Genomic DNA, 21,054 nt, shown 5'->3' with positions numbered 1-21,054 from the left:
GAATGAACGGATTAAACTAGCGAGTAATGAGCTTTATAAATAAGAGAAGCAAACTGGCAAATTGCGCGAGGGCGGCTGTATAAGGAAGGTTCTCATTCTCTCCCTTCCCCTTGCGCTGCTGCTTATGCATGCTAGCACAGACCCGTAGTTCCCACCATGTGTGCTCATTGTGACAGACTGTAGACTCTCCCTCATTAGCTTGACCCATGTAAACACAGTGTGTTTGCATGCTTCAGCAGCAAACACACCACATGCTGCGGCCTGATGTGAGGTCTGCCTAATTAGGACCAGGCACATCTGCTCACAAATATAAACATGCTAAATAAATGCCAGTGCTGTTCTCCAATCATACGTGTGTGTTTAAGAACCGTGTGTAACAATTCTAGCTACTGACCAATAGAAGAAAGGAGGCGGACTCGATAATAATCCTGCTTCTTTCTGTTGATGAGGAATAACACATCTCTAACCTCCTGCATGGAAATAGCCTGGGCTAGCACAGCTGGTATACAACCCATCGCTAACGTATGGCAGCAAGCCCTATGTTATTTTGGGATGAGGTTCCACCGCTCCACTGTACACTACCACTGCTGTATATGGTGCTCTGTGTGCCCACGTCATGACTCCAGATTGGTGGAACTGTGTGATAAATACAAGTCCCCGTGCGGGACCATAACAAAGCCTCTCATTGGCATGCAGGTAGCGTGATGGTTCTGGGGGGCGACGTAATCCTTTCAAAGCTGTGCACTCCAGCCAGGAAGTCTTTGATGTAGCAGACACACTTTTCAGTAATAATTACATATAAAGAGCCTTCAGCAGTAAGACGCTATGCAAAGTGGAGACAGAGCAGCACTGAAGTAGACATGTACCGAAATGTCTCAATTTGGTAAATGCTACTATGCTACAGTTTTTGGCAGGGAAGGGATTTAACATTTATAGTAATGAAGAGAATGAGATATACAGTAATGCTCTTTATTCTGTTCATGTATTATTCTGTATTATTATTATCATTATGAGTAGTAGTAGTAGTAGTAGTAGCAGCAGCAGCACCAACAGCAGCAGCAGCAGTAGTAGTAGTAGTAGTAGTAGTAGTAGTACATTACATTACATTACATTACATTACATTAATGGCATTTGGCAGACACTCTTATCCAGAGCGACGTACAGTTGATTAGACTAAGCAGGAGACAATCCCCCCTGGAGCAATGCAGGGTTAAGGGCCTTGCTCAAGGGTCCAACAGCTGTGTGGATCCTATTGCTTATAAGTACAGTTATAAGCAGTATAGAAACAGTCAGATGAAAACATGCTGTGGGGTGACGGATATGGGGAATGTGAACACTAACCATAAAGGGTCCATAAAGAGTATACAGTACCAGCTGACCTGGCAGTTACTGAGCTGGAGGTCAGCCCACTGGACACACTTGGTACAGGCATATTGCTGACAGCTAATTGATCACTGGAGTCCGTACTCAGCAACGAGCCCCACTAGACATGTAATTTTGCCTTCATATTGCTTCATAGACATTTTATGGTCAATTATGCACCACCCCAAGGGCCACAGCTGGCATGGTCTGGCTTTGGGTGAGGGGTGAATCACTGCACCGAGAACAAAATACTAAAAAGTATTTGTGAAAAGCCAAGCGGTCCTCTCAACACTTTCAGAACGGATCCCATGATGACCCACGTGTGCGTGGCACATGCCAGAGACGAGGATACAGAGCCCTTACTGTGGAACGTAGTTCCGAGCCTGGTGTCCTTTTAGAGTGCCGCTTCAGTCCTGGAGGCAATTCCAGTCCTGGAGGGCTGCTGTGTATTCAGGTTTTGTTGCCACCAATTACTCTGGTTAAATGAGCTAATTGGCCATATACACCAACACTAGTTCACTCAGATCAGAACCACATCGTACAGGGACACAAGAACAGTCTTTAACTGTCATTAATGCCTTCATCAAAAAAAGATGCTAAAATGTCAGTAACTGTTAGAACCAATTAAGTAATGAAGACCAGCGGTGGCATGAAAACCAGAAACAGATACGGCCCTCGTTGCCCACCTCTGTTTCAGAGTGAACTACCTGCACAGGCATTTGTGACTTGTATAGCCGTGGTGCCCTCTGGAGGAGTAAAGAAGTGGCCTAATAAATAAGCCCTGTTGAAGAGACTTTCCTCATGTTACCTCTATCAGCGTGACCACAGCCTCACGCTGTTCATAGTGGGAAAGGCTCCCTGCACTTTCATGTTGCTTGCATAGCACCAACGTCATGTATGTTATATCACAGACATGCTTTTTATAGCTTCATAAACTGGAAAGAAAGTGTTTATAAATCTTTAAGGTCAACTTTCCAAATTATATTGTGAAATTACAGTTTTCAAACATTTTTAGCTAGCTGCAGATCTGTATTTAGTGATTGGATAGAGAACTGTTCATCAGAGAAGGACCGGTGTTGCTTCAGTGATCAATTTAGCTATTGATAAGCCTTGGCTAGTTATCAGGCTAACTAGCTAGCTTACATTAATTTCATTAGAGATGTACAGAGTATGTCTAGAAATATATTAATCCACATAGTATTCGAGAAAAACGACATTCTAGCAAGGACGTAGCAATAGACATTAAGAATATAAATACGCTACGATATAAATAGAAGGATACAACATCATCTTTATGTGATAATGTGATATGCTGACTATTTTTATGACTTTAAGACTCATAGTTCACCAGTTCCCAATGGCACTATAGACAGATGGCCTTGTCTGAGTATGACATTATTTAAACGAATTGATTTCTGGAGCATATGGAATAACAGTTCATAAAGACCTTTAGTTTAAATCAACAGTCTGATCCCTTCATTGTACCTACCATTTTTGTTTTCGAGTATAAACAAACAGTTTTTGTATCAACAGTTTCACAATTGCAAGCTCCTTTCTCTTGTGATTGTATGAATCTGATAAATGCTTTCACAAAATCTTGTTACAGTCACACTGGATTTGAGTTTGGCCTTACTGCTTCATGATATGACATTTTTACTTCACCAAGGCCTAAGTGGCCCAGCCCTAAAAAATTACCAAATTTGAGGCCTGTTATCCTACAAGAAGAACACTGAAGTCATACAGTACACACTGTGAATGACTACACGACACAAATCGACCGATCAGGAGCAGCAGTTGAGGAGAACTCACCGGATGCTGTAGAGCACATTGCCGTCCTTGAAGATCCTCAGCAGCTTGTTCTCTGTGGTGACATCGTGGAAATTGGCGCCCTTCTCGTTGGCGAAGAACAGGTCGGGCTTCCAGATGGAGTCCAGCATGGAGGGGTCCAGGTCCAAGGAGTCATCAGGGTACTCGCTGTAAGCCAGACGGGGGTCGTTCCACTGCTGCCGCAGGAATATGTTCACTCTGTAATCCTGAACGGCGGGGGGGGTTCAGTTACAATCTCAAAGAACAAACCTTTAAGTGCACCATAGAAGGTACTAAGATCCCAGTACCACCAGTCCCCCTAAGGTCCCCCTAAACTGGCACCCTGTTGGTGCAGATAATGGTTGGGGGCAGTTTTACAGATGTTATCCTAACATTTTTATTGAGGTACACGATTCAAATTGTACATTAACATCCAGTAGAGCTGTAGTACTACTACTACTACTAATATTTTATCAAAGGACCTACTGTATCTGATACATAAGTATTTCATAATTACACTGATCCCAATTTTAAAAAATGGGTAAACATTTGTTTTATCTGTCTAAAATATGACCTTGAAAATATGAACAAAAAAGAGAAAAAATATTTTTTGCATTTTGCATCCAATGCGGCAGTGATTCTGCATTATTTAGAAACAATCAGTACTCATGAATTACTTAAAAACACAAGTACACATACTGTGCACTGTGTATGCACAGAAGAGCTATCCTTGATATTATCTGGGTCATCAGCCCCGTTTCATCAAGCTATTTTAGACCAATAGGCTGTAAAACCCGCCCGTGAGGAATTTCCTGTTTTGATCGAGTTAATCACACTAGCTAAAACAACACTGAGAGGCAACTACTCTCCTACAATGTCCTCCGAACCTTTCCCTTGAATTACATCCGCGTTCATTTGCTTTCATGTTTTGTAAACACTTACATTTAATGCGTGTACAGGTTTTTAGCTTATTGCTGGTTCAATTACTTGCTATGAAAACAAACAGGGAGCTCTTGAAAAAAGGGCTGAAAAAGCGATGGTGTTGTGATGAGCTGGACTGAAAGCCAGGAAGTCATGTTTTTTCCATGCAATTTCCCCCACAACAGCATTGAATGGCCGATTATTCTGACAAGTGTAAAAACGTTCTGAGCCATATCTGTACAGTAGTTGCAATGAACACATTGCAGTAGATTAATCCAGAAGATTTTAGCAGGTATCTCAGTCTCCCCTGCAATTATACGCATGTTGTTCCTTACTTTTACTAATACACCAAATAGCCCTTATTTGAATTGATCCATCATTCTCAGTCTCTCTCTGATAGTGTACAGCAAAACATTGCAAACCAACTGCCCTTATTTATGACTGGGATTCCTCTGCCTCCACGGTCACTTTTTCCAGTCATAATGTCTGTCTGTACTGGCCCCTCAGGAGGAATGATCTTGCCATGGAGGATGGAGGGCAGGGCAGCAGAGAGACTCTAGATTGCTTCCTGCTCCCACACCCTAACAAGCACTTTTATGTAATTACATTAGGATTGTTCTAGCCTGCTTTATGGCTTTATATGGATGTTAACTGTACAAATCTATGATTTATATTCTGGCTCTAGGCTAGCAGAAGTGAAATTACATTTAGTGATTTAATGATGTTGCACATACTCTCACTGGTCTAGAAATGCAGTTTGCAAGGTTGTTCATATTAGTCACATGGATGCACTTATGTCTCTTGCATTGTAAGTTCAGGGCATCTGCTAAATGAATGCAATGTAATCAATGTAGATTCACTGAAAGTTTGCTTTCACTTTGACTCAAAATTAAATTAACAAGCTCAGTGTTTCTTTGAGAAATGGAATTCAGAGTTCATCGGTCACAAAAACAACTGAAGAAGTTGTACAGCTGCTTTTCCATCAGCATGTAAATTTCCCCAAACATAACAAGGAGGAACGTAGGATAGATCTGCTCTATTCCACCGGCGTAACCCCCTCTACTCTCACTGGAAATGATCTGCCTATTTCTGATCACAAAATTATGTTATTAGAAATACTCCTACCTCTATCTGTTAACTGCTATCTGTACCTCTATCTGCTTCAGAAAAGTAAAAACAACCATGATTTAATCATTTAACTTTTACATAAATGTCCTGTTCTGGCCGTCTCCTCCACTATTGATGAGCTAGTCTCTCGTTACAATAACCTACTCTCTTCATATCTAGAATCACTTGCTCCTCTTAAATGTCACACTGTTTCCTCCACTTGCACTGCACCCTGGTACACTCCTGAATTACCGCTGATTAAGTGCCATGGTTGTCGTTAGAAGGTCTGTAAAGGTTAACTGGTTTAACTGTTCATACTGAGGCCTTTTCGAAACACTTAACAAATTATGAAAATGCTAGATCTCCTCACTACTCTAACATGATTCACATTCTGTGGCACATTATAATGGCAATACTAATAAATACGGTTTGTTTATCTACTGCAAACAAATTGCTGCAGCCAACTTTTTTTTCCACTGATCTTTGTTCCTTCATACTGAATTTCAGGAAATCCATCCGGAGCTTCATTCTCTACGATTCTCTGGTATCCTTTTCCCCCAAATCATAGCTAGCTCAGACAGCTTCTCTCACAGTTTTTTCCTGAAACTTTATCTGAAGTCATCTTTAAATCTAGGCCCTCCACATGTCAGCTGTTCCTAATGCCCACCTCACTTTTACAGTCTGTCCTCTCTCCTCTGCTGTTGGGTAATATGAACTCCTCTCTCCTCTGCTGATGGGTAATATAAACATCTCTCTCCTCTGCTGTTGGGTAATATAAACATCTCTCCCCTCTGCTGTTGGGTAATATAAACATCTCTCTCCTCTGCTGTTGGGTAATATAAACATCTCTCCCCTCTGCTGTTGGGTAATATAAACATCTCTCTCCTCTGCTGTTGGGTAATATAAACATCTCTCCCCTCTGCTGTTGGGTATTATTAACTCCTCTATCCTCTGCTGTTGGGTAATATAAAAATCTCTCCCCTCTGCTGTTGGGTATTATCAACTCCTCTCTCCTCTGCTGTTGGGTAATATAAACGTCTCTCTCCTCTGCTGTTGGGTATTATCAACTCCTCTCTCCTCTGGCACTGCACCTAGCAGCCTGAAGGTGGCAGCAATCACGCCTATTCTAAAACTCAGGTGCTGACCCTGAAAATCTGCAATGGTCTGCATGATCTAAATCCGAATGTCCAATCAATACAATTTGCCACAGGTGAAATCCAATCAAGTTCTAGACACATCTCAAGGATTATTCAAGCAAACAGGATTCACCTGACCACAATTAGGAGTGCGACAGCAAATTAATGCTTATGTAAATGAGAGACTTCAGTTTGAGTGCAGATTGATGGGAAAACATGCCAATTTTATCCATTTAAAATGAAATGTAAAGCACAATAAAATGTGCAAAAAGTGAAGGGGTCTGAATACTTCATGAGGCCACCGTATGTATTAGGGATCTCATATCTGACCTCCTGTCATTAAAGATGTTCCATGGGGTCCCTTAAAATGCATTTAAAGCAGGGCTGGCAATTAGAGTCCTGCAGGGAGGGTACATATGCAGATTTTCATTTTCACTAATTGCATTTGCCAAATTAGCTAATTAGGTGAATACATTAATGTTGGTTTAACCATATTAAACCACAAAAAGATGGTTCATAAAGGGGCACTGGAACAGTCTTCAGTTATGGTTCATGAACATATAAAGAAATGTGGCTAAAATGTACTAAATAAAATTAATAATTTGGAACAGAAATTGGCATGAAATCCAGAAACAGATATGGCCCTCCTTGGACACCCCTGATTTAAACACAGTATTGACATTGCTCATTTGCATATTATAAGCCAATGATTCTTATCTTGGAAGGACATATGAGAGTTGGTTTAATGATATGGTCCTGTGTATATACTGTATGTGGTGGGTTTAATGGTATGGTCCTGTGTATATACTGTATGTGGTGTGCTTATGATATGGTCCTGTGTATATACTGTATGTGGTGTGCTTATGATATGGTCCTGTGTATATACTGTATGTGGTGGGTTTAATGGTATGGTCCTGTGTATATACTGTATGTGGTGGGTTTATGATATGGTCCTGTGTATATACTGTATGTGGTGTGCTTATGATATGGTCCTGTGTATATACTGTATGTGGTGTGCTTATGATATGGTCCTGTGTATATACTGTATGTGGTGGGTTTAATGGTATGGTCCTGTGTATATACTGTATGTGGTGGGCGTATGATATGGTCCTGTGTATATACTGTATGTGGTGGGTTTAATGGTATGGTCCTGTGTATATACTGTATGTGGTGGGTTTAATGGTATGGTCCTGTGTATATACTGTATGCCGTGGGTTTAATGGTATGGTCCTGTGTATATACTGTATGTGGTGGGTTTAATGATATGGTCCTGTGTATATACTGTATGTGGTGGGTTTAATGGTATGGTCCTGTGTATATACTGTATGTGGTGTGCTTATGATATGGTCCTGTGTATATACTGTATGTGGTGGGCGTATGATATGGTCCTGTGTATATACTGTATGTGGTGGGTTTAATGGTATGGTCCTGTGTATATACTGTATGTGGTGGGTTTAATGGTATGGTCCTGTGTATATACTGTATGTGGTGGGCGTATGATATGGTCCTGTGTATATACTGTATGTGGTGGGTTTAATGGTATGGTCCTGTGTATATACTGTATGTGGTGGGTTTAATGATATGGTCCTGTGTATATACTGTATGTGGTGGGTTTAATGGTATGGTCCTGTGTATATACTGTATGTGGTGTGCTTATGATATGGTCCTGTGTATATACTGTATGTGGTGGGTTTAATGGTATGGTCCTGTGTATATACTGTATGTGGTGGGTTTATGATATGGTCCTGTGTATATACTGTATGTAGTGTGCTTATGATATGGTCCTGTGTATATACTGTATGTGGTGTGCTTATGATATGGTCCTCTGTATATACTGTATGTGGTGGGTTTAATGGTATGGTCCTGTGTATATACTGTATGTGGTGGGTTTAATGGTATGGTCCTGTGTATATACTCTATGTGGTGTGCTTATGATATGGTCCTGTGTATATACTGTATGTGGTGTGCTTATGATATGGTCCTGTGTATATACTGTATGTGGTGGGTTTAATGGTATGGTCCTGTGTATATACTGTATGCCGTGGGTTTAATGGTATGGTCCTGTGTATATACTTTATGTGGTGGGTTTAATGGTATGGTCCTGTGTATATACTGTATGCCGTGGGTTTAATGGTATGGTCCTGTGTATATACTGTATGCCGTGGGTTTAATGATATGATCCTGTGCATATACTGTATGTGGTGTGCTTATGATATGGTCCTGTGTATATACTGTATGTGGTGTGCTTATGATATGATCCTGTGTATATACTGTATGTGGTGGGTTTAATGATATGATCCAGTGCATATACTGTATGTGGTGGGCTTTGGAGATGTGATCAGTGCTACTGCTTCATGCGGTCTGAACAGAAGCATGAGGTGTGGCTGTGCTGTGGATGCTACAGGCCCATATTTTAACAGCAGTTTATTGGCGGTCCCAGTGGCTACACTTTCCAAGATTGCAATTTATCACACTCACAGCTACTAACTGGCTTCAATTTATATTTCTATTTGTAATATTCCAATCAAAAGGCTTGAATCACCAGCTGTTTAATCTTGGTGTGTTTGAGATTGCTGGCAGTCCGTTTTTTGGATAATTCCACCCCACCCCCTCTCTTTCCAAGTTTGGACTGAAAATGTATAGTGAAATATAATTCTTTCAATCCAGGAGGGCACCCACTCTCTACAGCCAATTATGCAGCACTCCTGGACACAATCATCATTGGAATGATATAGACTTGATACCATGTGTCCCACAATTGCACTTACAAATTAGAGTCAAGCTTTTTTGTACTGTTAACAATGTAACATTTATAAGGAGGGATGGGAATGATATTTCAAAACTATGTGATTCATCCTCATTTCTTTCCACACTGTCCCGCCAATAGACGTGAGTAATGTTGATGTTTAAACATGCTATTTTATATGGGTGGAGGGGTGATAGAACAAAGAACAAGGCTAGAAGAATGTGTTCAGGACATTCCTGACTCACCATCGTAGTCTCTGCTATTGAACCAAAGCTGTTGATAAATATGTTGCAGGTAACATTAACGGGCGGACCTGCAGGTTGGGCGATAAACAAGAGATTTGAAGGTTTTTCTGGCACAGAACACAAAATCAAATCTCCACTTACCATGGTTGTCTCTGTCAAGGTGCTGAAACTGTTGATATAAATATTGTAAGTAACATTTACAGGAGGAATTCAATGAGAATTAGGTGATATGTTGCTGAAATTTCACCCCTAAATATAAAGCAACTTCATTCGTCACCTTTCATCTTGAAAGTGTGAAACTATTTTATTTTCCATCCATCCATCCACCCATTATCTGAACCCGCTTATCCAGAACAGGGTCGCAGGGGGGCTGGAGCCTATCCCAGCATAAATTGGGCGAAAGGCAGGAATACACCCTGGACAGTCCATCACAGGGCACACACACTATTCACTCACACACTCATACCTATGGGCAATTTAGACTCTGCAATCAGCCTAACCTGCATGTCTTTGGACTGTGGGAGGAAACCCACACGCCCAGAGACCATTCAGTCCATCTTGGTTGATCAGTCTAGGGAGTAGCCACCACTGTGTCAAGGCTAGTCTTCAACGCTAATACAGTCTCTACCTTACTAATTGACCCGGTAAGCTTTTCCACACAATAAGGTACATGACTGGGACCCACACGGTCAGTGGTCCAGTCCCTGGTGTTGCCATAATAAGCACAGCTGTTGGACCCTTTAAAAAAAGGCCCTTAACCCCACATTGTTCCAGGGGGTATTGTCTCCTGCTTAGTCTAATCAACTGTCACTTTGGATAAAAGAGTCAGCTAAATAACATTTCATAATAAATTAATGTTTGTGAATTAAAAAATGTTTGTGAGTTTAAAACAAAAACCAAGACTTCATTTCACCAGTCAATCATTATAGTTTTAATATCATCCAGTCCTTATGAAAATTATATTTCATAAGCACTGTCAACAAAAAATTAATGGTTTGCTTCAGGCCAAAGATACATGTGAAAATATATCATTAGCATTATGCATTATGAGTCTCAAAAATGTTCAAGTGCTTTAATTAAAGGACTAAATTCAATTGTATTGTGTTCTTTATCCCACAAAAACGGTTTGGATGAACAAATCTAAAAAAATATAAGCTTGAAAGAAACACCTCCAAACCCTCAGTTCCATTTTGCCTATGTGTTATTTTCACAATGTGTAATGTTGATAGTGGTTACCATCAAATCAACAGAGCACAAAAAAGAAATCTTTAAAAAATAAATCAAGCCTAGAATCAATCAACACTTTTCCTTAAATTATACTTACAAAATTAAAGCAATTTCCTTTTTTTACTTCAGCAATAACCAAAATGATCTAGACAATTTATTTGTAATGAAAGAAATTAACACTTGCTTTAAATCTAAGAGGAAACTATTCTATTTTTTATTTCATTCACTGCTCATTTTGTTTTTATTATTTGCATTTTATTATACCATTTTATTAGCTTATGTATCAGATAATAATATATATTATATAACTAGCAAGAGATGCAATTATGGATTTATGTAAATCCTATTTATGTTAATCATTACACCTACAGTAGCAATTTCACTTTATGACTGATTAGTAATGATAGAAAGTATATTGCTCTAATGCAGGGCTGTCTGTACTATTTTTAAAATGTGTTCTCAAAGTGTTTGCAGCACTGTAGTCCATGAAAGGATAAATCTTAATATGATTCATCATAGTAACTTTGACAGTCTATTTCAAAGTACCAGACTTTTATTGCCAAAACGTTTTGTGTTTATTGAAGAGTTTTGCTGTTGATTTGCTTATATAGAGAGCAGTGACAGTTTTGTTAAACATTACAGTTTATATGCCTTATAATGTGCATCAGGAGGACCCTATTTAGGTCCCACAAAGTGCAAAGCAAGGCAAAATGTGATTGTTTTCTGCTATCTTGATCTGGACGGCCGTCATGAAAGCTGACAGTGCCATGAAAGTGCATCTCTCCTGACGGAAGGGAGGTTGTCATGGCACGTATAGTAGTGAATATCAGGGGAGCAGCGCTATTTATAAGATCAGGTTCGCATTTTATGGGCCAAACAAATATGACAGGAAAAGGGTGATCCAGTCCAAAGCAGTGCTGGTAATCCCTGAACATCTAATGGGGGAGTCTGATATAGAATAATCCCACCATTAGTCCTGTGGAGTAGATCAGACAGGGACCCATAGTGGTTTAGAGTGTAAAGGCTGTCACTATGACTGCAGACAGAGACCCATAGTGGTTTAGAGTGTAAAGGCTGTCACTATGAGTGCAGACAGGGACCCATAGTGGTTTAGAGTGTAAAGGCTGTCACTATGAGTGCAGACAGAGACCCATAGTGGTTTAGAGTGTAAAGGCTGTCACTATGAGTGCAGACAGAGACCCATAGTGGTTTAGTGTGTAAAGGCTGTCACTATGAGTGCAGACAGAGACCCATAGTGGTTTAGTGTGTAAAGGCGGTCACTATGAGTACAGACAGAGACCCATAGTGGTTTAGAGTGTAAAGGCGGTCACTATGAGTGCAGACAGAGACCCATAGTGGTTTAGTGTGTAAAGGCTGTCACTATGAGTGCAAGCAGGGACCCATAGTGGTTTAGAGTGTAAAGGCGGTCACTATGAGTACAGACAGAGACCCATAGTGGTTTAGAGTGTAAAGGCGGTCACTATGAGTGCAGACAGAGACCCATAGTGGTTTAGAGTGTAAAGGCTGTCACTATGAGTACAGACAGAGACCCATAGTGGTTTAGTGTGTAAAGGCTGTCACTATGAGTACAGACAGAGACCCATAGTGGTTTAGTGTGTAAAGGCGGTCACTATGAGTACAGACAGAGACCCATAGTGGTTTAGTGTGTAAAGGCTGTCACTATGAGTACAGACAGAGACCCATAGTGGTTTAGTGTGTAAAGGCTGTCACTATGAGTGCAGACAGAGACCCATAGTGGTTTAGTGTGTAAAGGCTGTCACTATGAGTGCAGACAGAGACCCATAGTGGTTTAGTGTGTAAAGGCTGTCACTATGAGTGCAAGCAGGGACCCATAGTGGTTTAGTGTGTAAAGGCTGTCACTATGAGTGCAGACAGAGACCCATAGTGGTTTAGTGTGTAAAGGCTGTCACTATGAGTACAGACAGAGACCCATAGTGGTTTAGTGTGTAAAGGCTGTCACTATGAGTACAGACAGAGACCCATAGTGGTTTAGAGTGTAAAGGCTGTCACTATGAGTACAGACAGGGACCAATAGTGGTTTAGTGTGTAAAGGCTGTCACTATGAGTGCAGACAGAGACCCATAGTGGTTTAGAGTGTAAAGGCTGTCACTGTGAGGGCATAGTCTATGGACCAGGGGTGGGGAGCCTTTACTGAGTCTTCAGGGGGGAATTTGTGGCTCAGGACGTGAGAACAATGAGTGCTACTAACATTGATACTACTAGGGATTCATCCATACAATTATATTTGGATGATTTTGTTCTTTCATTTCTTGGTAAGTCATAGAAATCCAATATTACCACAAAATAACTGCACATTTGTCCATCTAAAATCAACTAATTCTGAAGGTGGTGCATCATGAAAAGAAAATAGTAATTTCTTGCACACAGTAAAAAACTGAATTTTTTTATGCATTTCTTGAAACACTGAAATATCAATGTATTATTTCAAATAAAAATTGGTTCACATCTCTGAGGCTCTACTGTAGCAGGGGACCTGTGCTGTGGACCTGGACATCACATGACATCACATTCAGGCATTCAGACAGATACTATCATAAAAACTGTAGTTGCATAATGGCTAATCATTTAGAATAATTATCCAGGTTTGTGTTGCCTGTAAAATACAGCTTTAAATATAAATCGTTTTATCATACCTCATGATTTACAATATCAATATGTCAGTGTTAAACCACCAGCTTGGTGTTTTGAAAGCACAACAGTTGCTAATGTGCATTAAGCCTGAAAACTGGCATTGTGTCTTGTTTACTCAACTTACAGATTATATTGTTGGTTGAACAAATACAAATACAGCTACAGACGGTGTCACATGCGTCTGTACTCCTAATAGCTACCTTGTGTTGTATTGTAAAGGTAAGAAATGAGAGTTGAATTTGTGAAGGAAATACACACAGTCTTCCAGCACATTCTACATGTTACACCTGCAATGTAATACATTCGTCCTTACACTCTTATACTAAATGCCTCACCTGTGCACGTAAAGATGAGGCATCACTGCTGCCGTGTGCCACTGAATAGTCAGTCTGTTTATTCGGGCAAACTGAAAATCTTGAGCCCATAATTAAACTCATGGTCGAGCAACCAATTATTCTCACCAGCATTCAATCGCTGCAATACAAGGGCGTACTCTAATTACTTGCATTTCAAAGCAGGGCTAATCCATTCTGAGAATACAAGAGCGCCCAGAGAGAAAATAATAGTTGGGGAGGGGAGGGGAAAGGAGGGTAGCGCGTTTTAGGTACGTATGTGGTCTGAGCAGAAAGACTGAACTGAGCACACCGAGTGAGAAGGAGAAGAAGCAACATCCAGACAGGTTTCACCGTCAATCAATCAATCACTTCAGCCCGAGTCAGCGAATAGCACGGCTGCACACGAAGCTTGTCAGGAGCATGAACGGCACGAACACTGAACCCTGGGTAATATACAGGAGCCTGGTTTCTCTTAACTCTTCACAGGAAAGACAGCCAAAATTCAGACACTAAATAAAATAAAAGATGTATGTTGAATATACTGAATTATATTAATATTCTTCATTAAAATGGGAAAATTGGAAAGCTTTACTGTAAATCCCTGGCTGCTCGCACCTGTCTAGTTGGCTCAGTTCATTCCCCTATGGTTCGGGAGTGGCACGGGGCAGGTAAACTGAATGGCAGCAAATGTACAGAACTTCGGCTAATTTACGGGAATGACAGGACTCAGCAAGGCATCGGCAACCAGTCACCGACCCACATGCATTCATTCACGCACACCAGCAAGACTGTCACCTGGGACAATGTGTTAGATTACTGCTACAGTGGCAGCCAGGAAAGAGTGATAAACATTCCCATCATTCCAAAAACTGGGCCGTCAAGCTCTGCTGCACAACAAAAAAACAAAACCAAAAAAACAGTTCGCAGATTTGCTCACCGTAATTGTATGTCATGTCAGTGGAATCATATTTGTCATATCTTATATCCAATTTCCCATCAAGTGCATGTGTGTACCTGTAAGCATACTGCATCTGTTTAACTGTACGCCTACTGTCTACCTGTAAGCCAAAATGCAGTGTTTCCAGTCCTGTGCCAGTACTGTCTACTATAAGCCTAGTAAACCTAGTGTACCTGTGTACCTGTGCACCTGTAAGCCTGTGTGCATACATCCACCAGTAAGCCAGCTGTACCTGCCAACCTGTAACCTATACTATGTGTGCATTGTTCTCCCTGCATGCCTTTTCTATCTGCCAATCTATACGTCTCCAGTATATGTGTGCAGTACATGTATCCAGGCAAATTAGACTGTCAAGCTTTCATCCAATTTAGCAACTACACATTGCTGCTTCTTCATAATTTCCTTCTTTCTGCTCAGCCCTTTTGTGTCATCAGATACTCCACTTTCTACGTCAGTACCACTACATTTCCCCCTCTGCTAAAAATAGACCCCCACCCCCTTGGTGTAAAAAGGCTTGGGTTTAGAGAGAGGAGATGTCTGCTGAGCTGGAGTTATGAGTGGAGAGGGAGCCTCTGCTCCACTCCCATGGTCCCTCACAGACAGCCGGTCCTGTCTGCCCTCTCCCTCTGCCCCCTCCCTCTGTCTGCCCCCTCCCTCTGCCCCCTCCCTGTCTCCCCTGAGCCACCCCTTCCATCTCATCTGACCACTTCATTGCTCCAGTCATATCTCTCTCTTTCCAATCTCTCACTCTCTCTCTGCCTCCCCCCCCTCTCTCTCTTTCTGCCTCCCCCTCTCTCTCAGTCTTCCTCTCTCTCTCACACTCTTTCCCTCCCTCTCTCTCTCACTTCTCAGTGTGCATAACAATGTACGAAACAGATTCAGGTGTCGCTCACGCCCAGAGGGAATCTTGGTCGTAACACTACTGGGTACGGTCGATGTCTCATCGCAGCTGGTGTGTGGAGCGTATTCATGAAGTGTGTTGTTCGTAGCTTAATATTCTGCTTACAAAGCCACCTGTCCTAGCATTGTGAAGATGTAAGAATTATTTCACATTGCGTTCCACTCCTGTCCTTTAAAAAACTGATACAGAGAATCCTGTCAGGCTGATCCCTAAAATACAAAGACCGAGACAATGCACTGTCATGGTCTCTGCTTCCTCCAATTGATAGAGCAACTTTCTTTTGTTTAGTGTAGTCCACAGTGGGATTTGTACATCCACTAGCACCACAGATCAGATGTTGCAGACTACAGCCTCGGCAGAGTCCAGTAAACTGGGTTTAGCATGAAGGTGGACCTCTCAGATTCATTCACATTCAAAACAGAATCAGATCATTTGTGTACTATCATAGAGGTTCATAGTGTAAATGGGGCCAATGAAAAATCTGATTAACGCTCAGTCTAAGGAGATTTACATGTCAATATCAGTCCTGCAGTCGATACATGAGACAAACCCATTACCCATTAACAGTGCTATGCTACGATCTTCTAGGAATGCTGAAAGCCAACTTGAAAGGGATGCGCCAGAATGTATCCCCTAGGAAATTAAATGAAAACTTTGCTGGTGGAACGTACACAGCCAGGCCTGCAGAGTAGACATACAGTGACCTCCATCAGAGCCTCAGTCTCTCTGTCTTACTCAAACAGTTTTACATCCCGGAGGTACCAAAAAGGTAAAACGTTAAAGGATGCACTTTGAAGGAATGTGTACGTTTTACCCGGGGCCGCACAATGAGACGAAAAGGAGAACTCTGACAGAGGATAAGGTGGATGAAGTCTCATGAAGAATAAGAGCTGATTAGTTATTTTCCCAGCTTTCATGTGTAGCATATGTAGCAGCACTGAGTGGGCTGAGATAGCCTGGAAGTATGTTACATTATTTGTGGCATACAGCATCTATTGGCACTTTCAATGCTCGTCTTTTGCTGTCATTGTAAATGCCAAGTGCTGGTTTTGCAAGGAAACCGAAAGTTATGATTTGTGCAACATGAAACGATAAACCGCTTCATTACCCATGAACCTAGAGGACCTATCCAACCGATACCACATAAACTATCATCCTCAATACAAGAACTGAATGAGAAGGCAATATTGGAATTAAAGAGGATGATTACTGGACTCAAAACCTGAGGCTGCTGTTAATTTCAGAAATTATGTGGTGAGTTATGGATGAGAACTAATCGTAAGTGTTTTGGAGAGGTTAAAAAAGTCTGTAATGTGCTATTTGGTGAAAACAATACTGCTTGGTTTTGTATTATTTGTTGGTTTGACACTGTGCCTATGATAACATATATGTATGTATACCCTATACTGTACATTGATGTGAGGCAAAGCAGTTAAAATCAGGAAATGCACAATGTTTTGTCACAAACGTACCTTTGAAATTTGGCCTTATTCGAGCATCATAGCCTGATGTTCTACCCATGAGTTTGTCCAAAAAATCAGAGGGAGACATGGTCAGTGCAGAGCTCCGACCTGCTGCCCTGGTATCGTACTCCTTAGCACTGATCTCCCTGACAAAAACAGGAGGGAGAGGGAGAGAGGGAGGGAGAGGAAGAGAGGGAGGGAGTGAGAGAGAGTGGTATACACAAACTACTCTCACTACTAACAAATTCAAATACATTTTGATTTGATTAAAAGACATTCAGTTTTGCTTTAGTTGTTTGGCGATTTAACAGTAATACTGTTAAAGGAAATAGTAGAAATGCCTGAATGAAGCACAATTTGGAGACCTTTGGAGAAGCAGCATATTTATAATGTAATATTTGATGGACACTGTCTATTAGATGGGTGAACAGGATGATCTCATAACATGTGCTTCCGATAGTTTATTTACAACACATTATCACAGCATTCCCAGTATTTTCTACATGGCAAATGCTATCATTCCACAGACAGGTGATGATGAATATTGTCTATTACTCATCACTGGTTTTTCCTTCTTATTTGTAAAAATCCTTTAGTTCTGCATTTGGAAATTTCTTCCACCTCTGATACTACACATACCTCTCCAAAATGCTGTTGTGGTATATGCTCTACTTTACCGTGTCACTCAGCTATGATAGCACGTTTCAATGGCTTCATCAGAAAAGTTAAGCAGCTGTTGGCAGCAATCCATTACTAACATGGTTATCAGAGTTGAGCAGATTAAGAATAATATACTACATTTCCTGTCACCACGCCATCTGTGTTTGAGAGCTGTTTAACACTGATCCATGGTTTAATTATGCCTCCATTAAAAACACAATGTTCATGAATATACAATTATTATTAATGTATGTCATAAGGTCATTTTGAGAGAAACCGTTCCATGGATGAAATGATGAATTGATGATGAATTGATAAATTAATTTATTAAAATGATATGGTGGTATCTCACAAATTAAAATAATATTGATACTTGTATTATTATTATTATTATTATTATTATTATTATCATTATGAATTGGTAAAATGATACAAATGTTTGCGTACTATAGTCATACAGTGGACGTACAGTTGCTCACTGAGACAAGTCCCAAACAAAACACGAAGACGCGTGCATCTAACGAGGGAGGACACTCCCGTCGCTCATCATCGTCTGTTTCCAGGTGGAATTCCCGAACGCGCTGGACCTTTCAAAGTTTGCCACAAAGCGCCCACGATCCAGTTTTGAACCGCATGCATATCATACCAAATACATTCGGTTTCTTAATCTCTGTGTGATATAGTCAGTTGTAAATGTGGACAACAGCCATCGAAATGCGCGCGCACACAAAATGTAGCTAGGACAGAGTTAGACATACCTGAAGTTGGTTGCCTCGAAGACACAAACAAATAAGGCTGTAAGAATTTTAACAAAGGTACGAATCATTCCTCTTGGTTTTTTTGGTCAATGTTCCACTTCCTTGTTCTTTTCCATGGACAAATGTCAAATTAAAAATCCAAGAGGCAAAATCGCTTTCTTTCTTACCAAAGCGCAGTTGGATATTTTCGGTGGTGCCAAAGAATACGCAGGAGGTAATCCACTCCTCGGGAACATAGTGAAATTTAGTGGAGCACTGATATCCAAATACAGTACAACAGGAGGAAAATTTGCGCGCAAACCTTAATATCAAGACACCGAGTCATTACTTAATTAAAACAAATAAAACCTTAATGTAATTAACGAAGTGCCATATGTTATGATCAGACAATAGATGTGTTATATAAAATATATTCACTATAAAAAGAACATTTGGGCTTGTCGACAAATTCTTGACTTGGAAAGATGAGTATGTACTATTGGAATGAGACGCGCGCTCTGCTCCACTGAATCATTTCAGCATTTGGATAGCTCCTGGTTGAGCAGCGCGCAAGCGCACGGAGACTGTTAAAGGACGTGAGTAGATTCTCAATAAGACTTGATGTTAATAGAACTGACGAGGACCTGTACTCAGAAAACAAAGGCAGTTTTCGCACGAAATCATCCATGCCATACAATCCAGGCTGCCTACCACCTGTAGAATTTACATCTCAGTGGCCATGTGCTCCTGAAAACTCAATGACTGAGAAGATACTTTTAGCATGTTTAACAAAGCTAGTATCTCTCAAGTTAATAACACATATGTACAACGTACAAAGTCATTAAACGTTTGTCCTCCACACGTCTTCTGGCTAAAAATGTGCAACAAATACTGACCTCGTTGAAGCTGTTGCAATATTTGCAGTATTAAAGGAAATTCCCAGTTGCCTATTACTGTGATATTTTGTTTGTTAGACGTCACATTTTATGGAAGCTTCTCTCCCACGAACTACGTTGACATTTCAGTGGTTATTACATCCACCTGGACCAAATCTTCAGATTGCTGTTTGTGATGTCGCCACTTGAATGTTCAAAGGATACAATATATATAAGAGGTCCGGGGATTATTTTTCATAGATGAAAAAAACAGTGCTTGATTCCTCATTGCATGTCGTTTGGAAAACAATTTTTATTTTATTTTTAGAAAATACAAATATGTCACATGTACTTCTTGCGCAATCAAGCAAATATGGTGAAATATAAGTTTTTAGGGTACGGATAATGCAATATAACAGCGTGCTATTCATAGTCAACACCAGCAATACAATGCAACGAAACAGAGCCAATATCGTTCATATTTTTAACGTTTAATGTCAGTATGCGAAATGGTGAGTCAGCCAGGATAAAGCTGAAGAAATATAATGGATATAGGCTAAATAGATGTTCAGTATTAAAACAGATACATGATTTGAGTTGGATAAACATGCTTACACCAATAACAGCGTCATCAAGTATTGAGCAATTATTCAAAATGTAAGTTAATGAAACAAAGGCACAATAGGAAGACGCCGTAAGGAATGTATTCGGCTCCCCGGTTGCCCTGGAAACAGGCGTATAAACCACATCTTTGAAAAAACCGAATGCTGGCAGCCCCACCGCGAGGTTGAGGACTGCTGACAGACAGGATTGTGTAGATAGGTCTGGCACACCCATCACGAGGAAATGAGAGGATCACTTGAATTAAACCACAATTTTTTTTGAAGACCGTTTTTATATTTAACAATGTTTAGAGAACAAAAGGTATTTGTGTGTGGATATGTAAATATCTAGTTTGCATGTGTAAACTAGTTATTGCTATTTTGGGGGGTGTGGTATTTTAATATTACTTTAAGGTAGGACTTAAGGTCTTCTTTAACTCTTTCTTTCCCTTTTTCACCACGCTAGTGCTAAAATCTGTATCACCGGAAAAGGTGCAAAAGCGGTACAGGTCTGTTAAAATGGCAGCTGGAGACAAGAGCATACGGTGGTTTCTGTCAGCATAGTTTCTAATGCTTTCTAGTGCTGCCAGCTCCTCAGTACGTAAAGCACACAAGGAAGAGAAGGAGAAAAACAGGTCAGATGCAGCATCTGAGACTTATTTTTAAGCATGTATCATAGTAACAGCGCCATGAACAAGTATTTCCCCCTTCCTGATTGCCTCTATTATTGTTTATTTGTCACACCGAATGGTTTCAGATCTTTATACAAAATGCACGCTTAGAAACCTGTAAACACATAACACATTTTAAATTATTTCATTTATTTGCTGAAAAATGTCATCAAACACCCATATCAGCGCTTTGAAAAAGTAATTGCCCCCTCAAACCTAATAACTGATTTCATTACTTTTAGCAGCAATAACTGCAATCAAACACTTCCAATAATTTCACATCAGTCTTTCACATTGCGGCTGAGGAATTTTAACCCGCTCCTCTGCTTTAAGGAAGACAAATTGGTCGGTTTTTCAGTTCAGGTCCTGCCACAGCATCTCTATTGGATTCAAGTCATGACTTTGACGAGACCACCCCAAAACCTTAATATTGATTATTTTCATTCAACCAGATGTGGACTTTTGTGTTTTGGATCACTGTCTTGTTACTATACAAAACCCAATTATGCTTCAGCTTCAGGTGATAGACAGATAACCAGACATTTTCCTTAATAATTCTGATTCTACAGAGAAAGCATCCCCACACCATCATACTACCATCAGCATGTTTGGCTTTTGGTATGATGTTC

General features: G+C 40.5%; 1 protein-coding gene across 2 annotated transcripts in view; it reads right to left on the bottom strand.

Annotated features, from left to right (window-relative positions):
* LOC133116547 (glycine receptor subunit alpha-2) overlaps window positions 1-19,184 on the bottom strand; it is a 28,662-nt gene extending 9,478 nt beyond the window's left edge. Inside the window, exons 1-4 of one of the 2 annotated variants that reach the window (XM_061226212.1) lie at window positions 19,174-19,184; window positions 16,890-17,026; window positions 9,324-9,391; window positions 3,172-3,395 (exon numbers count right to left, since the gene is read on the bottom strand). In XM_061226212.1, coding sequence (XP_061082196.1) covers window positions 3,172-3,395; window positions 9,324-9,391; window positions 16,890-16,968 — 371 coding nt within the window. In that variant the 5' untranslated portion in view covers window positions 16,969-17,026; window positions 19,174-19,184. Of the gene's footprint in view, window positions 1-3,171; window positions 3,396-9,323; window positions 9,392-16,889; window positions 17,027-18,298; window positions 18,796-19,173 lie in introns of those variants that run through there. The other variant, XM_061226211.1, reaches the window with a different exon arrangement.
* Window positions 19,185-21,054: the final 1,870 nt, after the last annotated feature.

This window comes from Conger conger, chromosome 17 (genome assembly GCF_963514075.1).
Source record: "Conger conger chromosome 17, fConCon1.1, whole genome shotgun sequence".
In the NCBI taxonomy this organism is placed as follows: domain Eukaryota; kingdom Metazoa; phylum Chordata; class Actinopteri; order Anguilliformes; family Congridae; genus Conger; species Conger conger.
The sequence above is the reverse complement of the archived record's forward strand: the minus strand, read 5'-3'. Positions and strand labels throughout refer to the sequence as shown.